Below are 18262 nucleotides of genomic sequence, written 5' to 3'. Positions count from 1 at the left end.
CAGAATTGAAAATAAAAGAGAGAGAGAGAGAGAGAGAGAAAGAAAAAACTAGGTTTATATCTCAGTGATAGAGTGCCTCTGAGTTCAATCCCCAATACTATAAGTAAGTAAACAAATAAATAATCAAACAAAATTGTAGAGTCTCTAGTTGGTACAGGCTTCCTCTAGAAAGGGCTCACCCTTCCCTGCACCAGGCAGATAAAGTGGCAGCTTATCATCCTACTCTACTCAGGAACTGTGCTGAGTCAAGGCTAGGCTGTACTCATGGTCTCATTTTAGTCATGGTATGTTATGGCCTTTCAGAGTTCTCAACTGAAAGCCTAGTGTACTGTGTATATCCCCTATCTTGAATCTAATCACTGCCTTCCAAAACTGCTAAAACACTGTTTTTTAGAGGTTTTCTCCTTAAATGTTTTTGCCTCCTGACATATACAACCCTATGAAAATGTACTGAGTGGAAATTTAGCTTGAGTTCCATTCCTCCCTACCACTAGGTCTCCACCAAAAGACTTACTGGTTTCTCTGTTCCTTACAAGTGCCTCATGAGTCAGAAATCCTAGATTCCTGAGCCCCACTAGCACCACCACCATCCTCGCCAACCCAGAATTAACACATACCCTCAAAGTAAAAGGAGCTGTAATAATTCCCTCTTCTGTCTGGATTTCTCCCTTTCTAGAAACTGAGTTACCTCTAATCCTCATTGCCACAGCAACTTCTCACTGCCTTCGAACAAATCGTCCTGTAAATTATGCAGTTGTTCTACTTGTTCTAAGTAGGAGAACCTGTTTCCCATTAGCCATTCCAACCCAGACACAGAAGTAGATGCTTATTAAATGCTTATTTATTGCCATCTGACTACACATATAATACATTTTCTAATTTGTGCTTAGCCAGTTGGCTGGTTCCATTATGTTTTCATTTTCAGGCTCCTGGATTTCCCTACAAGTATAAATTTATTCAATGCTGTCTTTTCCTCCAATCTTTCTTCTGAACCAAGTCCCTATTGCAATAATTGAATCCTAGTGATTAATGCCAACCTATGAGGCCTCATCAAAAGTTGTGTAACTTTTATAGTTATGAGTTTCGGTCAACTGCAGTCTTAACCATTATGTCCACTCCCTGATTTTACTTGAAAATTATTATCTTTCTGTCTTCCTCAGAGATTATTTTTACTTTACTTGAATATTTTACTTCAATTTCCTCAGAAGATGAGCTTTACTCAGTCTTTTTAAAAGATAGATGTTGTCCACCATTCCCATAAATTTCACTCTTAGATTAATTCAGACCATAAGAGAGCCATGTGTTTTGATAGCATTCTTTGGTACTTTTATAGATCTATATCTAAGAAATGTTCAATTAACTTTAACAAAATTGAATAGACATTGACTGATAATTATTAATTTTTAAAATGTAATACTCCATAGTGTCTACTATATGCCTGATACAGTTCTAAACACTTTACAACTTTTCATTTATGCCCACAACCATCCTAAAAGGTAGGAATTCTTATCCCTGTTTTATAGATAAGGAATCTGAAGCTGAAAGAGTAGAGCCAGGATTGAACCTAGAAAGTCTAGCTCCAGGTCCCAAATTCTAAACCACTCTGTAACCACATGAAAGTTATTATACTGATTGCAGGAGATGTCTGAAACATATTCACTACTCAACAAGAATCCATAAGACAGCTTCTCCAAGACTTTATGTCAGGAAAAGCTGTGAGGATCCTTGTAGCAAAAATGGGTTATTTGTATTTCTGAGAGTTTATCTAATCTTAGCTCTATTATTGCCCTACCCTTATTTTTCTTTTGCATAATCTCCTTAATTATTTGTGTCCTTTTGTACTTTTTAAAAGAACATAACAATATGACATTTTTCTAAACTAACATACTTGTTTTGTGTAATGTGTTAAGAATAAATATAAAAATAACTAAAATTTTTCCAAGTCTTTAGGAGATGAAATCTATCCATTGCCAGGAAAATAACATTTTAATTACCAAAGTCCACTGTATAGTCCCAGTTATGTAGCTAGTGACTCACTTTCCACATCCTCATTTCTCTTACAAAGTCATGTCTGTGTGAACTAGAAAAAGAAATGAAAATACCACCTAGGTCTTTCAGTTTCCTACTTAAAATGTCAGAGTCCCTAGAGATACATTCCAGAGCTTTCCAGGCCATGTCTGCCCTAATTGGCCACAGAAGTGACAGGACTCCAGCCAGGATGTGTCCAGCAGGAGTCTGAGTACACAGGCAATGGACTGGTTGGGCTGCAAATGGGTGGAGAAATGGAAAGTCCTTGGCTGAATAGGCAAAGAGTCAAGCCCTAGACTCCAAGCCAAAAGCAGGGTGATGGCAGGTCAAGCACCATTAAAAAAAAATGGACAGAAAGAGTAAATGAGTGTAGAAGGTAGCATGCATGGAAAATGGGTGTGAGGATAGCACCTCATGAGATCAGTGGGCTTCCTGTGACCCACTTCTGTCTATTTTTCTTATTTCATCTTTCACCATGCCCCTTCCATTCTCCATTTCAGCCACATTAATAAATTACTAAATGTTACTCAGATAAGCTAAACTGTTTCATACCTTCACACCTCCATAGTTGTTTTAAGTGGCGAGAATAGGCATCTTTGTCTTGTTCCTGCTCTTGGGGGCAAAACATTCTATCTTTCATCACTACATACAAGGTTAGCTGTGAGTTTTTCATAAAGGCTTTTATCAGGTTGAGCAAGTCCCATTATATTCCTAGTTTGTTCAGTGTCTTCATACTGTTCGCATCCCCCTGCATTCCATCTTTCATCACTACATACAAGGTTGTGTCACCACCTAACAAAGATCTACTCCTTTTTTCCAGATTCTGCTTAAATACCTTACCTTTCAAGACTTTCTGTCCCCAACTTACCCTGCCCCCACTTATTTTGTCCTTCCCCACCAGTGTAGCTCTTGCCACATCTAACCTTCATAGCACTGATAACAGTATGAATTTGTGCCATAGCTTTCTGATATGAGAAATGTCATATTACTATGTTCTTTTAAATTAAATTTAGAAAATATTATTTTCCAAGTACCAGGTTATTGACACGGTCAGTATCTTCATGGTTGCTTTTCCTCCTAGGGTTATACCTAGAATCAAAGTGGCCTAACACAGTCAGAAAGATAGGAAATGGCTCTCTGGTATTCAGCACACCTCCAGTACCATTGTTGTGTAGAAGTGGGAGGAGCAGACATCAATGTCTTATTCTGCTCTTAGGGACAAAGCATTCTATCTTTCACCACTATGTGCGAAGTTAGCTGAAGTTTTTCATTGAGGCTTTTATCAGATTAAGGAAGTTCTGTTATGTTCCTAGTTTGTTGAGTGTTTTTATCATGACAGAGTATTAGTTTTTGTCAAAAGCTTTTCTGCTTTTTCTGGATGATTATGTAGTTGTTATCTTTAATTCTATTAATATAATGTTTAATTCTATTAATATAATCATTGATTGATTTTTGGGCATCAAGCCAAACTTGCATTCACAGAATGAATTCCATTTAGTTATGGAGTATAATTCTTCTTAAATGTTGATAGATTTTGTTTGTTCCTATGTTGTTGAGAATTTTTGTATATGTATTCATAAGGTGTATTCATCTATAGCTTTCTTATGATGTCTTTGTCTGGTTTTGATATTGGGGCAATATTGTTCTCATAAAATCACTTAGAAAGTTTTTCCTCTTACTCTGTTTTTCTGAAGAACTTGTGAAGGATTAGTGTCATTTCTTCCTTAATAACTTGGTAGACTTCACCAGTGAAGCCATCTGGGCCTGGTCTTTTCTTGTGGCAAGTTTTCTGATTATTAATGCTATATATCTTTATTTGTTATAGGTTGTGCAGAAAACAGTTAATATAACAGACCTAAGACTCCTATCCTTAGAAAGTCCTGCTTGCAAGGTTGACCTTTGGTTAGCACTTAAGAACTTGAAATTTGGGAGAGTTCCCACCATTTCCTAAATAATAAGAGTGGTTCACTGGGCATCAATATGGTTTATACTAACATCTGCTTTTACTCTACAAACAAAGAATATTGGTGCATGCCAGCTACAGAGTGTCTATATAACCAGCCCCCAGTAAAAATCTTGAACACTGAGTCTGATGAGAAATTTCACTTCTGTTATCATAATTCAATGCTAAAGAAATAGAGCATATTCTAGGTGACCCCACAGGAAAAGAGGACTCTCTGAAGCTTGCACCTAGTTTCCTCTGAACTTTGCTTCATGAGTCTTTTTTCTTTCCTAATTTTTCTTTGTATCCCTTTGTTATAATAAATCATATCCATGAATACAACTCTATACTGAATCCTGTGAGTCCTCCTAGTGAATCACTATACCCAGGGGTGGACTTTAGGTCCTCTAATACCAATTTATTCAGATTTTGTACATCTTGAACCTTTCTAAGAATATGTCCATTTCATCTAGGTTATCTAACCTGTTGGCATACAATTGTTTGAAATATTCCCTTACAGTCCTTTTTATTTTTATAAAGTCAGTATTTTATTATGACTTTTATTATGACTTTAGTAACTTAGTAACTCTCCTTTTTCCTTAATCAATATAACTAAAAGTTTAGTGATTTTGTTGATCTTTTCAAAGAATCACTTTCAGTTCCATTGATTTTTCTCTATTATTTTTCCATTCACTAGTTATTTCTACTCTGTTTTTTTATTTTGCTTGCTTCAGTTTAGTTGCACTTGTTTTTCTAGTTTCTTATCTAGATTTTTTTTCTTTGAAATTTCTCCTTCTTTAATGTAAGAGTCTTCCACTATAAGTTTCACTCCAAACCCAGTTTTAACTGTGTCATGTTTTACTGTTATATTTTAATTTTCATTCATCTTAAATTATTTTTTAATTTCCCTTGCGATTTCTTCTTTGACCCATTAATTATGTAAAGTATGTTGTTTAATTTACACATATTTGTGAATTTACCAGGTTGTTTTTCATTCTTTATTTTTAATTTCATCTCACTGTGGTTAGAGAAAATACATTGAATATTCCATGTTCAATTGAGAAGAATGTTTAATCTGGTGTTTTGGTATTTGGATTTTTTTTTCTGTGCTATAGATCAAAACCAGGAACTCACCCCCACTAGGCAAGTGCTTAACCACTAAGCTACATCCCCAGTCCAGAATCCCTTTCATCCACTTCCTCTATTCCCCTTTGTGGAAGTCAGTATGACAGCAGGGAATATTGAACATTGTATATTATTCTTCTCCCTGTCTGGTTTCTAACTTTCTGAGGTGAAAGGAAAAGTAAATATCAAATTATTCTAATTTCTTCCTGATGTCCTTCCAGGTTCCATTTAGAAAGGATTCTCTCTCTTGTTTTATTTTTTTAAGAATTTGTGAAGGATTAGTGTTATTTCTTCTTTAAACATTTGGTAGACTTCACCAGTGAAGACATCTGAGCCTGTCTTTTCTTGTAGGAAGAAGAAAAGCTATGCCAAGGTATGCTTAGCTATTTCCTTAACTAGCTGTGGTTTCACTTCGTGAGCACATGTATTCCTGTGCTAATGAAATATATCTCTTCCCCACAAGCAAAGCAAAATGAGTGGTCTTGTTCTTCCTACTGTCAATGACTGCCTCTGAAACACCCTCACTCAGGAGTTGATCTGTGCTTCTTCAATTGCATTCTGAAATTAGTCTCAGGCCATCACACCGATGGCAAACCAAGGCAGTACTGGTTTAGTAAAATTAAAGCTTCTACCTGCTATAATGAACCCCTACCTACTATTCAAGCAAAGCCTACATCAGTGCCACTGAAGCTGTTCCTTTCACTCCTGTCCCAGCCATATACCCAGATATAAGTAACCACAACTTCTTCCTTCCCTTTAAAGAATCCATTTGGCTGTGACCAACAGAAAAACAATCCAACTGTAAATTAAATAATAGTTTATTTTTCTCCTACAAAAAGAAGTCTGAAGATAGACAATTTCAGGGCAAAAGCAGTTGATCAATGAAAACCTCAAGGTCCAGAGCTCTTTCTGTTTTTGTGCCCCAGCATTCATAGCAGGTGTACATCATCCTTACAACTGGTCACAAGAGAGCTGATACACCTAATACCAAGTCCTGTCCAAGGGAGAAAAAAGGAGTAAGGTGCAGAGGCAAAGGCCTACCATCATATTACAAAGTTTTTCCAAAAGACTCACCCAGCAACTTCCACTTACGTCTCATTATTTAAATCCAGGTCACATGATCACCCCTAGATCAATGACTGAAGACTGAAAATTGGGTAGAGCAAAAAGAGTGGAGAATGGGAGTGGTGGCTAGCCAGTGGTGGCTAGCCAGGTATTGCCATAACTTCCTTTATAGCCTTAGCAATTAGAAGTTAAGTGAAGAATGAAATGAGGGCTAGGGTTTTGGCTCAACGGTAGAGCGCTCACCTTGCACGTGCGAGAACCTGGGTTCGATCCTCAGCACCACATAAAAATAAATAAGTGAAATAAAGGTATTATGTCCAACTATAACTAAAAAATAATAAATATTTTAAAAAGAATGAAATGACTTTAAGTTAAGCTAGGCTTGGAGTATGACATAACATTCAACTCTGTCCCTGTCCATCTGCTCTACAGATTTGCAGGCCCTCTATAAAGTCTAAGTGTCCTGGGCCGGCACTCTATATGACAAAGTTCCTAACTATAACATAAACACAGACATCTTTTTACTTTCCTACTTGTAAGTAAAAAGTTTAACATATAACTCATGCTCCTTTCTTTAGAATTAGCACAAAACATATGCTAAATTATTCAGCAGTCATCTCCGGTCATTAAGCAATGTTTTTAAGTCAAGGACCCCAAAGGCTGGTCTTCTGGGCTATCCTCAGACAATGCTTTTTCCCAGCTTCAGACACCTGCTATGGCAATTAACCATGTCCATCATAGGTACCACTGCCTATCCTAGCAGGTCAACCCATGACTTGAGTAATATCTTCAAGCTTGGGCCCTGGTACTATTAATCTCTGTCCAGGAAGAGGGTAGAAATTCCTAGCCTTAAATAAGGACACCTTGAAGTTTGACTTCTCTATTTCTCACTTTCTCTGAATGCTTATGGGAACTGAAGATAAGTCTTCATGGAATAAGGATGTATTTGTTGCAGTTCCTCAAATAGACTTCAACCAAACTCTCTGTAAATCAATCCAGAAGTTTTAAAACATTCTGTAAAATCATTTCAGCAACACAAGTCTTCCCAGTCCTCTAACAGTCCCAGCATCAGCAGTGACTTTTAAAAGACTGTAATCATTTCCACCGACCAGTTATCCAACAGAAACTTAGCTACTGTCTAAAAATCCATAGACTTAAATTCTAGTGTTCAAAAGTTTTCAGTGTGCAACACTCAAAGATTTTTAGTAACCCCACAAAGTAGCAGGGATAAGTTTCTTCCTTTTATGTCTGTCTTAGCAGACATAAAAAAAAAAATGTCACAGAGGCATAGTTTTAGCCCCTAACCTCTTGCATCAGTGGCAAGATACCTTATGCTTACTCAAGTCTTGGAAGGATTTCTCCAGGACTTAGGGGTTACCTGGGGCACAAAATTGTCAATACTAAAAACAGGCAAGCCAGACAAGTTGAGCATCCTAAGACTTGGACAAACATTAGTTTATAAGCCTTCTCCTTACTCTCTTATAAACTCCAAGAGGACAAGGAACATGTCTAATGAATTTCTATCAACATACACCTAGTGCTCAGAACATAATAGGCACTAAATAAATTTTTAACAAATAAGAAAATTTACAAAACAATGCATGAACTAATGTAAAAATTAGCTTTAAAAGTTAATAATAATCCAGGGCTGAGGTTGTAGCTCTGTGGTAGAGTGCTTGCCTAGCATGTATGAGGCACTGGGTTCAATTCTCAGCACCACATACAAATAAGTAAAATAAAGGTCCATCAACAACTAAAAAAAAGGATAAATAATAATAATAATAATAATTCAAATCCTGAGCCCTATCAGAAGTTACTTCAGCTAACTGAAGAGGAGTGCTCTTAGAAACTTCCTAGTTATCCCTTTGGGCTTAAAGAGGCCATGACCCTGAGGCACACAAATAGCCCAACACACACACATGTACATGATTCCTATATCATTTATTTCCAACCTGATGGATTTGGTAAGAATCAGATTTCCCATCATATTTTGGATATGTCCCTCAGGAAGATAGCACACCTCCAGATATAAGATGCCAAGAACTTCTGAAAGCACCTATAAAGCTCTTAGCACAGTGCCTGGCACCTGTTAAGCATTTCATTAATGTTTGTGATTATCATTATGGTTGTGATTCATTTTCCCATGCCCAAACCACCTAACCACCACCACCACCATCACCACCCACCAAACAAACAAACTTCTGTGAGGAGGTAGTATTATACCTCCAGAAATATCAGTTGATTCCCACCCCACAGAGAGGTCACCAGCCACAAGAACGGTACACACTTCTTGCACACATTAACAGGTTCCCTACCACTTGTTGGTGCCTACTAGACTCCTCAAACCTCTGTGCTGTGTAGGATGACGACACTACTCTTACATGTCAAGAGAGCCTCCCCCGCCACCCTTCCCACCCAGCCTCTGTGCATAACTCCAATGCAGCAGGTGTTGCCACCTCCCTAAGTCACTTCCTACTTGTCTTCCTTAAGACACTGATAGCCCTCTTTTCTCTTAAAAGCTTTTCCTTTACCTTGTGCCTTTCTCATACAATATTTCTTCCAACTTTTCATACAAGTTAGAGTGCTTAGAACTGGTGTTGTTTTCTTTCATCTTATGTAGCAGGGAGACTTATGTTTGTTCCAGATATAACTAATGATCACCCCACAAAAGGACACAATTTACAGATGACTGTAACCTTTCTGGCTCCATATTTCCTGGAGTTTTGTGGGTTTCCTTGGAATAATACCACGGAAAATTGCCTCATTTAAAAAGGTGCAACTACAAAGTCTGCTTTTAAGTCTGTTTGTCTTTTCTCCTTACCCATGTACTAACCTCTGTCATCTTCATGGTATGTGGCAAAATGCCACCTATCTTTATTCACAGAGCTGCTGCAACCAGAATCCTGACCCTTGGCTTTGTCCTGTGACTAGCTGGGTTGATCTCCAAAGCCCTGTCTCCACCACCACAGCCTGGTTATACTAAAGCTTTCCTCTCCCTGTCCCCTCCTTCTCTTACCCAACAGGCTGCTTTGAGTACTTTCTTAATCCCATTCTGGGCATTAGAGGGGCACACCCCAATCATCCCATTCTAACTGCAGTCAGTAGCAACACAACCAAACTTTATCACCCTCAAATTAAAACCTGAATTTCTATACCACCTTTGACACATTTCTGTCACTTAGCTTGCTGGTGTGGTGGTGATAGTTGTTGTTTTGACAGTACTAGAGATTGAATCCAGGGGTGCTCTACCACTGAGCTATACCCCCAGCCCTTTTAATTTTCTTAATTTGGGATAAGGTCTCACTAAGTTTCCCAGACTGGTCTCAAACTTTCGATCCTCCTGCCTTAGCTTCCCAAACAGATGGGATTACAGGCATGCACCATGGTGCCTGGTTTACACATCTCTGTTCCCAGACATTGTTAAGAATTATAATTTTTTTTTTTGGTGGTGCTTCTGGGGATTGAATCCAGGGCCTTGTGCATGCTAGGAATGTACTCTACAGACTGAGCTATATCCCAGCCCAAGAATTATAATTCTTGAGCCAGGTATGGGGATGTACACTTGTAATTCCAGCAACTCAGGAGGCTAAGGAGGATTGCAAGTTTGAGGCTAGCCTCAGCAATTTAGCAAGACTCTGTCTCAAAGGGCTAGGGGTATAGCCACTGGTAGAGAGCTTCTGGGTTCAATCCCAAGTACCCACTCCTCACACACACACACACAAAAAAAAAGGAAAAAATTATTCTAATTCTCAGCTAGAGATACAGCTCAATGGTAGTGCACATGCTTAGCACACATGAGATCCAGGATTCAATCCCCAGCACCAAAGCAAACAAACAAACAAATACAGGAAAAATTATAATTCTTAAAACCCAACACTCACCATTGAATAATCCACTTGGGGTACCACCGACTTCAAATTAAAGAGCATTTCTTAACTTGTGTTTTACTCTGGCATATCCTGGACTAGGGAGGAAGATTGTACCTTGTGGTACTGGTGATTCAGGCAGGAAGCCCCTCCCTCCCAGGCCAAAGTGAAATGTTCTGTCCTCCCCAGTACCCCCAGAGGAACAGGGAAGTCTCAGTTGAGACTGATCCTCAAAATATGCCAAAGACTGAAGGTTAATTAGCATTTATATATGTCCTTGTTTCAGAAAAGAGAATGGATGCTATTGGCCAAAGGGGAACCCCTGAGCCTAGGACACAGCCAAAGAGTTCCTGCCAGCACCTTCTATGTGATCATGCCATCGAACTCGCCCACATTGCTGGTGAAGGCTGTGGCCACACGGGAACTCATGCTGCCCAGCCCCTTCCCTCTGCTGCCTGAGGACCCTCCTGAAGACAGCCTTAAGACTGTGGAGGCAAGTGGAACCCAGGTCTCATGGTATAGATAGAGGAGAGAGAAGATAATTGGGGGAGGGTAGAGAGGGGAGTGATCCCATGGGTGTGGCATGAAGGTCAAAGAAGACTGCAGGGATGGGAAATAGGGATGAGAGCAGTAGGTAGTCAATGCTAAGATTAAGGCAGCAAAGTGAGAAATGAAGTAGAAGGGAAACTCCTACTTGGCTTGAGGGAAATGAGGTTTGAAAAGAGAACTGAGAGAGAAAAAGGTCACTGGTATAAGCTAAGGACTGGGAATTAGTGCCATCCTGGAGGAGCATAAACACAAACACAAACACACACACCCTGAAATCTGATTAAAATAAACACCAATGGGGAGCTGCAAAGGAGAAAAGGGAGAGTGTCAGAAGGGAAAGCTGAGAGCAAGCAAGGGAGAATGGAGGCAGGGGAGGAAGTCAGCACAGGCAGGTCCAGCACCAGGTGGAGCACTGAATTCTTGTTCTATCTGGTCTAGTTTTATCTTTGTTAGCAGCTATCCTGCCTGCTCCTCTCCCCCTCTGAATTTCTAACACTTTTATCATGGAGAGGAAACTGTGGGGCTAGAAAAATGAAAGGAATACATTAAGAAGGAAAGGGGAAAGACAAGACGAAGTGGATAGCAAAGGAAAAAAGAAGAAGGGAGGAGGAAGTGAAAAGAGATGCCCAAGAAACTGAAGCTTGTATATGTGTTTTAGTGTCTTTGGATGTTTATTTTGGTGTCCCTGAATGTGTGTGTGCTGTCTGTAGGTGGCTTCATGTCTGTGCCTTAGTGTGTGGCTCCTCCTGTGCATGTCTGTGTGATGATGCATTCTTCCAAGTCTAATTCTCTGCAGTACGTGTGTACAGGTGTTAGGTATTAGACCTGTTTCTAGGCATCTATTTCTATTTCTTGGGAAAAAAGCAAAAGCCAATCAACGTAGGAACCAGAATAGGAAGGGCCTCAAAATTAGACTCGAATGCAAAGGAGTGAACAGTCCTGAAAGCCATCTTCTCCTCCTCTCTTCTCTACATTTGGATTCTGTTTTTCCTTGGCTAGTTTCCCCAGCCTGGGGGTGGGATGGGGAGGCTCTGGAGAGGGAGATCCGGAACTACATCAACTACATCAGTGCTGGATTGCCAGCAGACTTGAAAGGACAGAGCCTGGCAGCCAAGAGGATGCAGAGAGAGGAGGGCACGAGTGGCTGTGGCTCACTCAGCGTCTCGATTTGGGGCCAGTGGTTCCTGGCACAGGATGTTGTGGCCAGAAAACCTGACTGCTCAGGAATGCTGTGCTCCTATGTCCCTCCTTCTCTGCTCAGCTCACCTCAGGCCAGGAACTCTGTGTACTTGCCTTGCAGATTGGAGAACCCCCACCCCACAGTATAACCTGAGGACACTCCCTCCCTCAGCCACCCACACCAGATCCCTGTACCCCTTAGGATTGTCCTAGCCACTCCCAAGAACCTAGTGACCCACTTCCCAGGGCCAGTTCATTCAGAGTCCCCAACCACTTGGGGTTGCCCCTACTTTCATACCCTTGGCTGCCATTTACCTCATAGCACTCAGGCTTGGACAGCACTTGGACACTCTTTGAGGTGTGTCTGTTTCACTGCCTCTTCTCCAGCCCTAGGACTACATACATCCTCCAACCTCTCACATTCAAGGGTCTCTGCATCTTACATATGTGACCTCAAGTTCCCAAGTGAAGCTCCTCCTTTCTTCCTCAGAGCATGCTGGATGGCCTGGAGCTGGAGCCCACCTACAACCCACTACAGGTTTGGAGCCATCTGTACTCACACCTGAGCAGCACTTTTGCCAAGCCTCAGGGGCGGCTTTACCCAAACTGGGAGAACAGGACTCCAAGAAAGGTAGAGCTCCCCTTCTTCCCTGCCTTCCTCACATCATTCCCTCCCCTTTATTCCTACAACCCAAGAGAACACTCTATCCCCATCCCCAGCTCCACCCTGACTCAAGGAAGCAGCCCTTCCCCCTGTTCCCACCCCAGGTGAAGGAATTAACCAGGCCAAGAAAGGAGGGGAAAAAAAGACAAGGAGCTGGGATATGGCAACCTGTTAATCCCAGCTACTTGGGAGACTGAGGCAGGAGGATCATAAGTTTGAGGCCAGCTTAGGCAATTTAAGAGACCTTGTTTCAAAATAAAATAAAGAGTTTGGAATATAGCTTAATGCAGAGCACTTAACTAGCATATGGGAGGCATTGGATTCAATCCCCAGTACCAGGGAAAGGGAGGGAGGGAAGGAAGGAAGGAAGGAAGGAAGGAAGGAAGGAAGGAAGGAAGGAAGGAAGGAAGGAAGGAAGGAAGAAATCCCAACCCCACGGGATAAGGAGGCTTGTCTGCTTAGGCATTTACATATAAAGCTTGGGTGTTTTAATTATAGTGTTTATGATAACTCATTAGTCATTTAACAAGAACATTGTTCCATTAAGCAAACTGGATATACTGGAACTACAACCATAGCTCTCTCCTTGAAAGAAAAGGTGGAAGGGAAGGTGGAAAAAGAGCTGCCTACGGGAAAGGAAAATAACATTTATAGAGTGTCAGTCATTTTCCAGGTTTTATGACAAGTGCTTTTACATATTTCTCTCATTTAATATTCCCAGCATCCCAGCAAGTTGTGTTATACTCACTGTACAGATGAGAAAAGGGAAGCTAATCAATCTTGGTAACTTGGAGACAGGGCCCTGGTGACAAGGGTTGAAATAAGAAATTGAAGGAGAAATATTTTTAAAGACCCATGCTCTGTAATATTTGGGCTGCCCTTTGCCCTTATGAATTTTTTTCCAAGTTTCTCAGTAACAGATCTTTTAGAAAAACTCCCATTTTGTATTAGCTAAAATTACAGGAGAAGGATGTTTCCCAACTCCAGTCTAGAGTAGGAAGTAATTGACCAGATGTGTGGGAAGAGCCCTCCATGAGTTAGATTGTGGGCAAGCTGACAGAGAAGGTACACTGGGCGAGGAGATGACACTGTAGAGGCTACAGGCCATGGAGACTCCACAGTCATATCCCTGGGCCTTGAGGTTTTCACTCTAGAGAGGGAACATGTGAGGGACAGGAGGCTCGAGGGGGAATAGGAAAGAACCTCAGCATCTATCTGATTTTCAGAGAAGCCTCTGCTTGCTCTCTTCACAGGCTGGGCAGTTGCAGACCAACAAAGTTCGTGCCACAGTGCTCCCCCTGCCAATGACTCCAGCCCTGAGCACAGCCCCCAAGTTGCGAGCAGCTAGCAAAGCTTCCTCAGAAGCCTTCTTCCAGCCTTCTGAGTGGAGGAAAAGTATCCCTCATAGCCCTGAGTTACTAGCACCAGAGTGTAACCACCCTACTCAGCCACCACATCCATGCCAAGACCCGCACAATAGCTATCTGTAGTCACACCTGCCCTCTATCCACCTGAGCCTCCGTGAGCTCAGGCGAAGAAAGAGCCTTTCCTTTCTCTGTCCTCTATGCTGCCACTGCCCCACTCAGGCTGAGAAGCAACACACCCAAGCCTATCCCTTCTCCAGCAGGGACCCTTGTTTTCTTTTCAATCATTTGATACTATTGTCACAGATGAAGATTAAATGCCTAGTAAACTTTCACCATTGTTAGGAGCATTCCCAGCCCAGAATTTCTCCTTGTAGCTCTATGTAAGCTGATAGGGATAAGGTTTTCAACACTCATAAAAAACAATGACTGCAACCCAAGCCTCATTCCAGAGCCAGTGTTATTCCCAGTATACCCACCACATTGCAGTTCCTTTAGCTCCAAATAGACAAGTGCTTAGTGCTTGTTACCTACATGCAAAGTGTGTGTGTTGGGAGTTGGGGGCTGTCATATACCTGAGAACAGGGGAAAGGATGGTGTCAAAAAGGCTTGCTCCTTTCTTATTCCTCTCTCCCTAACTCTACTCACCTGTCAGCTCCCTCCACCCACAGAATAGTTTTACCATTTGTAAAATACTTTCTCTGTGCTTCAGACTATACTAAGTACTTCAGAAATGTACTTGCATTTCATACAAACCACCCCAGGAGGTATTTAGAACATTATTAGTTTCTGTACTTTACAGAGGGGCAATAGGGAAGACTGATGTCATACAACTCACCCAGGGACACAGAATTAGAGTCCAGCTGAGATTGGCCTTGACTTGACTACCCAGGTTCTGAACTGCCACACTGCAGGCTTCCCTCCCTCGGTCCCTCCTCCTCTTTTGGCCCCCAACAAATTCCTGCTTCTCTTCTTGATCCCCTCCACACTCACCCAGCACACCCTGCCACTGTGCCCACTCTGTGTCTATTCACACACAGAGACCTCTTAAACCCAAGATGACTTTAATGAGAATCTTTAAATTTTTAAAAATATTTCTCTGGCAAAGAAAAGTGCAGTAGTAAGTACCCAGGCAACCTCCATACAGGCCCTTCAAACTGTATCCACTCTAACCAAGTACCCCTTTCTGTAGACCTGAGCAAACAGCTGTCTGTACTTTTAGGAGAGGGATAACTAGGAGTGCTGACCCTCCCCAGAGTCTATCCCTCAGCCCTGCCATCAGTTCCACTCCCTAGGACTTCTAGGGACTGATGATCCTCCCCTTGATTTCCCTAATCCCTTGATCCTCAGGTCTCATCTGGGCCCCTCCCACTCTCTGGTCCTATTTGTTTTAACAGGTTTCTTTTATCCCCAGTGTCACCTTACATGGTCCTCATATCAGCAACATTCTCAGGTAGAGCCCTCTGTCTTGACTCCAGTTCTGTCATTCCCTACTCTAGAGAACCCAGAGTCCCAGCCCCCTGAGGCCCCACTCTTCTGAACCTGACTGTACAGGGCAGTGTCTGTCCTGTGGCCCTTGCTGCCACTGCCAGTTGTAGCACCAGGTTCAGGCAAGGCCAGACCCTGGGGTTTGGGAGCTGGGAGGGGCTTTATGCTCCGAGGGGGTGGCACAGCATAGTCATCAGTAGCAGGGTTGTAGGGGAGCTCATAGCCTTCCTCCTTCACTCGAGCCTGACACCACCATGCATCCTTGGGCTCCTGAGGCAGATCATAAAGGCCCCGAAGAGGGGCTGGGGCCAAGCCCTCAGGTTCATCATAGATGGGGTCCTCTTTGGTGTCCGTCAGCTTGGCCTTCTGTAACTGCTCCTGTGCATGCTCATACAAGTCCCAGTAAAGAGGTTTCTTGGGTTGTACCCTCTCCCCTGCCTGAGCAGAGGTGCTGTCCAGGGGGTCTGAGTAGAGAGAGTCCTGGGAAGAGCCTGGAGGAATGCGCAGGGAGTCTAAGGGCTCAGCATACAGGGCTGGGGTACTGCCTAGTACCTCCTGGGGAACAGGAGGAGAAGCCAATTTCCCTTCTGCCACCTCCCCTTCTTGGGAGTCAGCTCTGAGGACACCTTGCCCCTCTCTTGCCTTCCCCTGGGCCTTCTGCCGATGGATGGCAGTCTCAACTGCTTGAAAGATGTCATTTCCCTGTTCGGTCTGGAAGGTGAAGGTTCCAGGGCCAGAGGGGCAGCGGCGACCCGCCTCAAAAGAGAACATGACCTGAGGAGGGTGTGAAGGGAAACACATTACTAGGAGTGACAGAAGAGGTAGATCACAGGGCCTGAACTACTTAGGGCATTTACAAACAAGTCTGAGGATGGAGGGTGGGGTTGGGGTATAGGCAAAAGGAGGATTCAAAGGGTGGAGTTTTCCATCTTTCTATCCTGCCCCTCCTGGCCTACAGCTGTCCAACTCCGGAAGCCCACCCTCACAGACCTCCCTGACAGCCCTTGCACCTTGTCACCGCCATAACGCCGCAGCAGGGTATAGGGCCAGGAAAGGCGTGGCTCTAGGATCTGATTCTGTGTTCCCACGGTCAGGAGTGTCAGTCTCTCAGCCTCTACTCTCAGCACATAGGAGCCATGCAGGCCACAGCGCTCAGCAGCCTCAGTCCTCTGGACGGTTATCCAGAACTGGGATCCTGGAAGGAATACACAGTTAGATGGGTATCTGGGGGATGGTGCATTGTGGGCAGGGGTGGAGACCCAGAGGACTCCTGAGTAGTGTCCAAGCGCTCATTTGGAAGCCGAATCTCAGAGGCTTCCTACTTCTCTAAGAGTCCCTGGCCCCTATAATCACCGACTCACCAAGAGCACGTCTCCTTCCCACTCCACCCCTGCCTTCTCAGGTATCTACCTTCCCAGGTGGGGCTGTACAACGAATTCTCCAGCATCTCCAGGGCAGAAAGCTTAGGTGGGTTCTCTGCCAGCACAGGAGCCCAGGTGCCTTTCTGTAGTAAAGAGAGCATGAATGACGCTATAATTTCCTCAACGCAGTTCTGGGGTACGGGATAGTAGACTGCCTCTGTTAACCACCCCACCTTAAACCGCCCCTTAGGCCCAGGGCTACTTGCCACAGCCCCTCGCCTAGAACCCCGGTCCCCTCACCTGAAAGGCGTTTCGGCACAACGTCTGCACCCAAGCGACACTGGACTGCGCGTCCGCTGCCAGCAGGTGCGAGCGCTGCGCAGTGTCCAAGCGAAACGCAACGGCGCCCGGCTCAGGGGGGCTATCCACTGCCACAGGAGCCACGCTCACACATTCGGCCAGACGGATCACCTTGCAGTCCAGGCGGCGCGAACCCCCGCGGCCACCTCCAGAGTTCGACCCCTTATGGTCAAAAAACTCGAGCCGCGCTACACCATGGGGACTGGCCGGGTAGAGCACAGCCCAGGTCTTCCTCCACTTCTGCGGAGAGGGAAAGAGAGAGAGGCGGGGGAGGGAGCAGAAGTGCGCGAGCAGCAACACCCAGACGGCAGAGGAAGGACCCGCGCAGGCCAATTTGAGGTCTGGCACTCCCAGTCAAAAGATAAAGTTTCCCAAGAAGGACCTCCAGCATCAAGAGTGTATACCCAGAGTCTGCACACGCTTCTGTGTGCAAAACCAATTTTGCGAGAGTGTGCAAAGCCATTTCGCGAGAACGTCACCGGGCTCTCCAACTGCCAGCGTCCAGCGCTCCAACATGCTACCCGCCCCCTCCCTCTGGCTGGACCCTTTCACTCACTTCTACCCTGTTGGGGTTCGGCATTCCAGCCCCCGACTACCTTGGTCCCGAAGCGTTGACTCTGCAAAAAGAGCGGTCCTTCCATCACAGCCCCGTCCATGGCCCCCGGCAGTTCCTTCCGCGCTTCCTGACCCTGAGGGCGGGAGGCAGGAGGAGGGGCTGTGGGCGGGGCCGGCCCTCCCTCGGCCCCCACAGCTAAAACCGGGGAAGGGCGGGAGGAGAGGAGCAAGAAGGAAGGAGTCAAGGTACCCTCCGAAGACAGGCGGCGCACTACCTCTAGGCCCCTACCCACAACTCTGGGGTGCGCACAAGCGGCTCCACCCAGAGTAACTTTGTGATTTCAGCCAGAGGGCCCTGGCGCCTGGTCTTGGGGACAGCATGTGACGTCATGTGCTCAACGTGACATCAGAGTAAAGGATGTGACATCACCCCCAGGAGCCCTGGGGACACCAGAAAGGCCAAGTGGGCCTTTGAAGCTTTGAGTTCCCTTGGCCAAACCCACCCGTGGCCCTGCCCGAGTTGTACTGTTTACACTCGGCCTAGCCAGGGACATGGAGGAAGGGCTGGGGGCTGGAAGGCTTCCCGCCGCCACGGGGGCCGCCGCCCGGTGGCCGCTTGCAACCCAGCTCTCTGATCGCAGCTGCCCAGCCTCCAACCTGCGGGAAAAGAAAGCTTCATTGAGCCGGGAGGATAAGGGGAAGGGGGGAGGTGGCGC

The 18262-nt window shown here is 44.2% G+C and overlaps 2 protein-coding genes across 6 annotated transcripts in view; one reads left to right on the top strand and one right to left on the bottom strand.

Annotated features, from left to right (window-relative positions):
* M1ap (meiosis 1 associated protein) overlaps positions 1–14009 on the top strand; it is a 106864-nt gene extending 92855 nt beyond the window's left edge. The window contains exons 7-10 of the mRNA XM_076832761.1: positions 10313–10519; positions 12245–12385; positions 13672–13813; positions 14005–14009. Of these exons, the coding sequence (XP_076688876.1) occupies positions 10313–10519; positions 12245–12385; positions 13672–13813; positions 14005–14009 (495 nt within the window). The remainder of the gene's footprint in view (positions 1–10312; positions 10520–12244; positions 12386–13671; positions 13814–14004) is intronic.
* Dok1 (docking protein 1) lies at positions 5898–18215 on the bottom strand. Of its 5 annotated transcripts, XM_076832513.1 has the most exons (8): positions 18050–18158; positions 17588–17680; positions 16932–17231; positions 16681–16774; positions 16281–16465; positions 13167–16044; positions 10042–10124; positions 5898–6089 (listed from the first exon to the last, which is right to left on the bottom strand). In XM_076832513.1, the coding sequence occupies exons 1-6, from the start codon at positions 18098–18100 to the stop codon at positions 15232–15234; spliced, it is 1536 nt and encodes a 511-aa protein (XP_076688628.1). In that variant the 5' UTR covers positions 18101–18158; the 3' UTR covers positions 5898–6089; positions 10042–10124; positions 13167–15231. The 5 variants fall into 5 exon arrangements, with proteins under 5 accessions (XP_076688628.1, XP_076688631.1, XP_076688627.1 ...); XM_076832516.2 differs by lacking the exon at positions 18050–18158 and adding an exon at positions 18204–18215 and having other exon boundaries at positions 5898–10124; XM_076832512.2 differs by having other exon boundaries at positions 5898–10124.
* Between the last annotated feature and the right edge of the window lie 47 nt (positions 18216–18262).

Source organism: Callospermophilus lateralis, chromosome 14, assembly GCF_048772815.1.
Source record: "Callospermophilus lateralis isolate mCalLat2 chromosome 14, mCalLat2.hap1, whole genome shotgun sequence".
NCBI classification, from domain to species: domain Eukaryota; kingdom Metazoa; phylum Chordata; class Mammalia; order Rodentia; family Sciuridae; genus Callospermophilus; species Callospermophilus lateralis.
Note: the sequence above shows the minus strand (reverse complement) of the source record. Positions and strands in the feature narration are given on the sequence as shown.

Bases quoted from the DNA above. Each gene is read 5' to 3' on its own strand.
- Dok1 (XM_076832512.2), bottom strand. From the start codon at position 18,100: ATGTCCCTGGCTAGGCCGAGTGTAAACAGTACAACTCGGGCAGGGCCA. The intron at 17,681-18,049 runs GTGGGTTTGGCC...TCCCGCCCTCAG, and splicing joins CAACTCGGGCAGGGCCACGG to GGTCAGGAAGCGCGGAAGGA. The intron at 17,232-17,587 runs GTAGTCGGGGGC...CCCTCTCCGCAG, and splicing joins GTCAACGCTTCGGGACCAAG to AAGTGGAGGAAGACCTGGGC.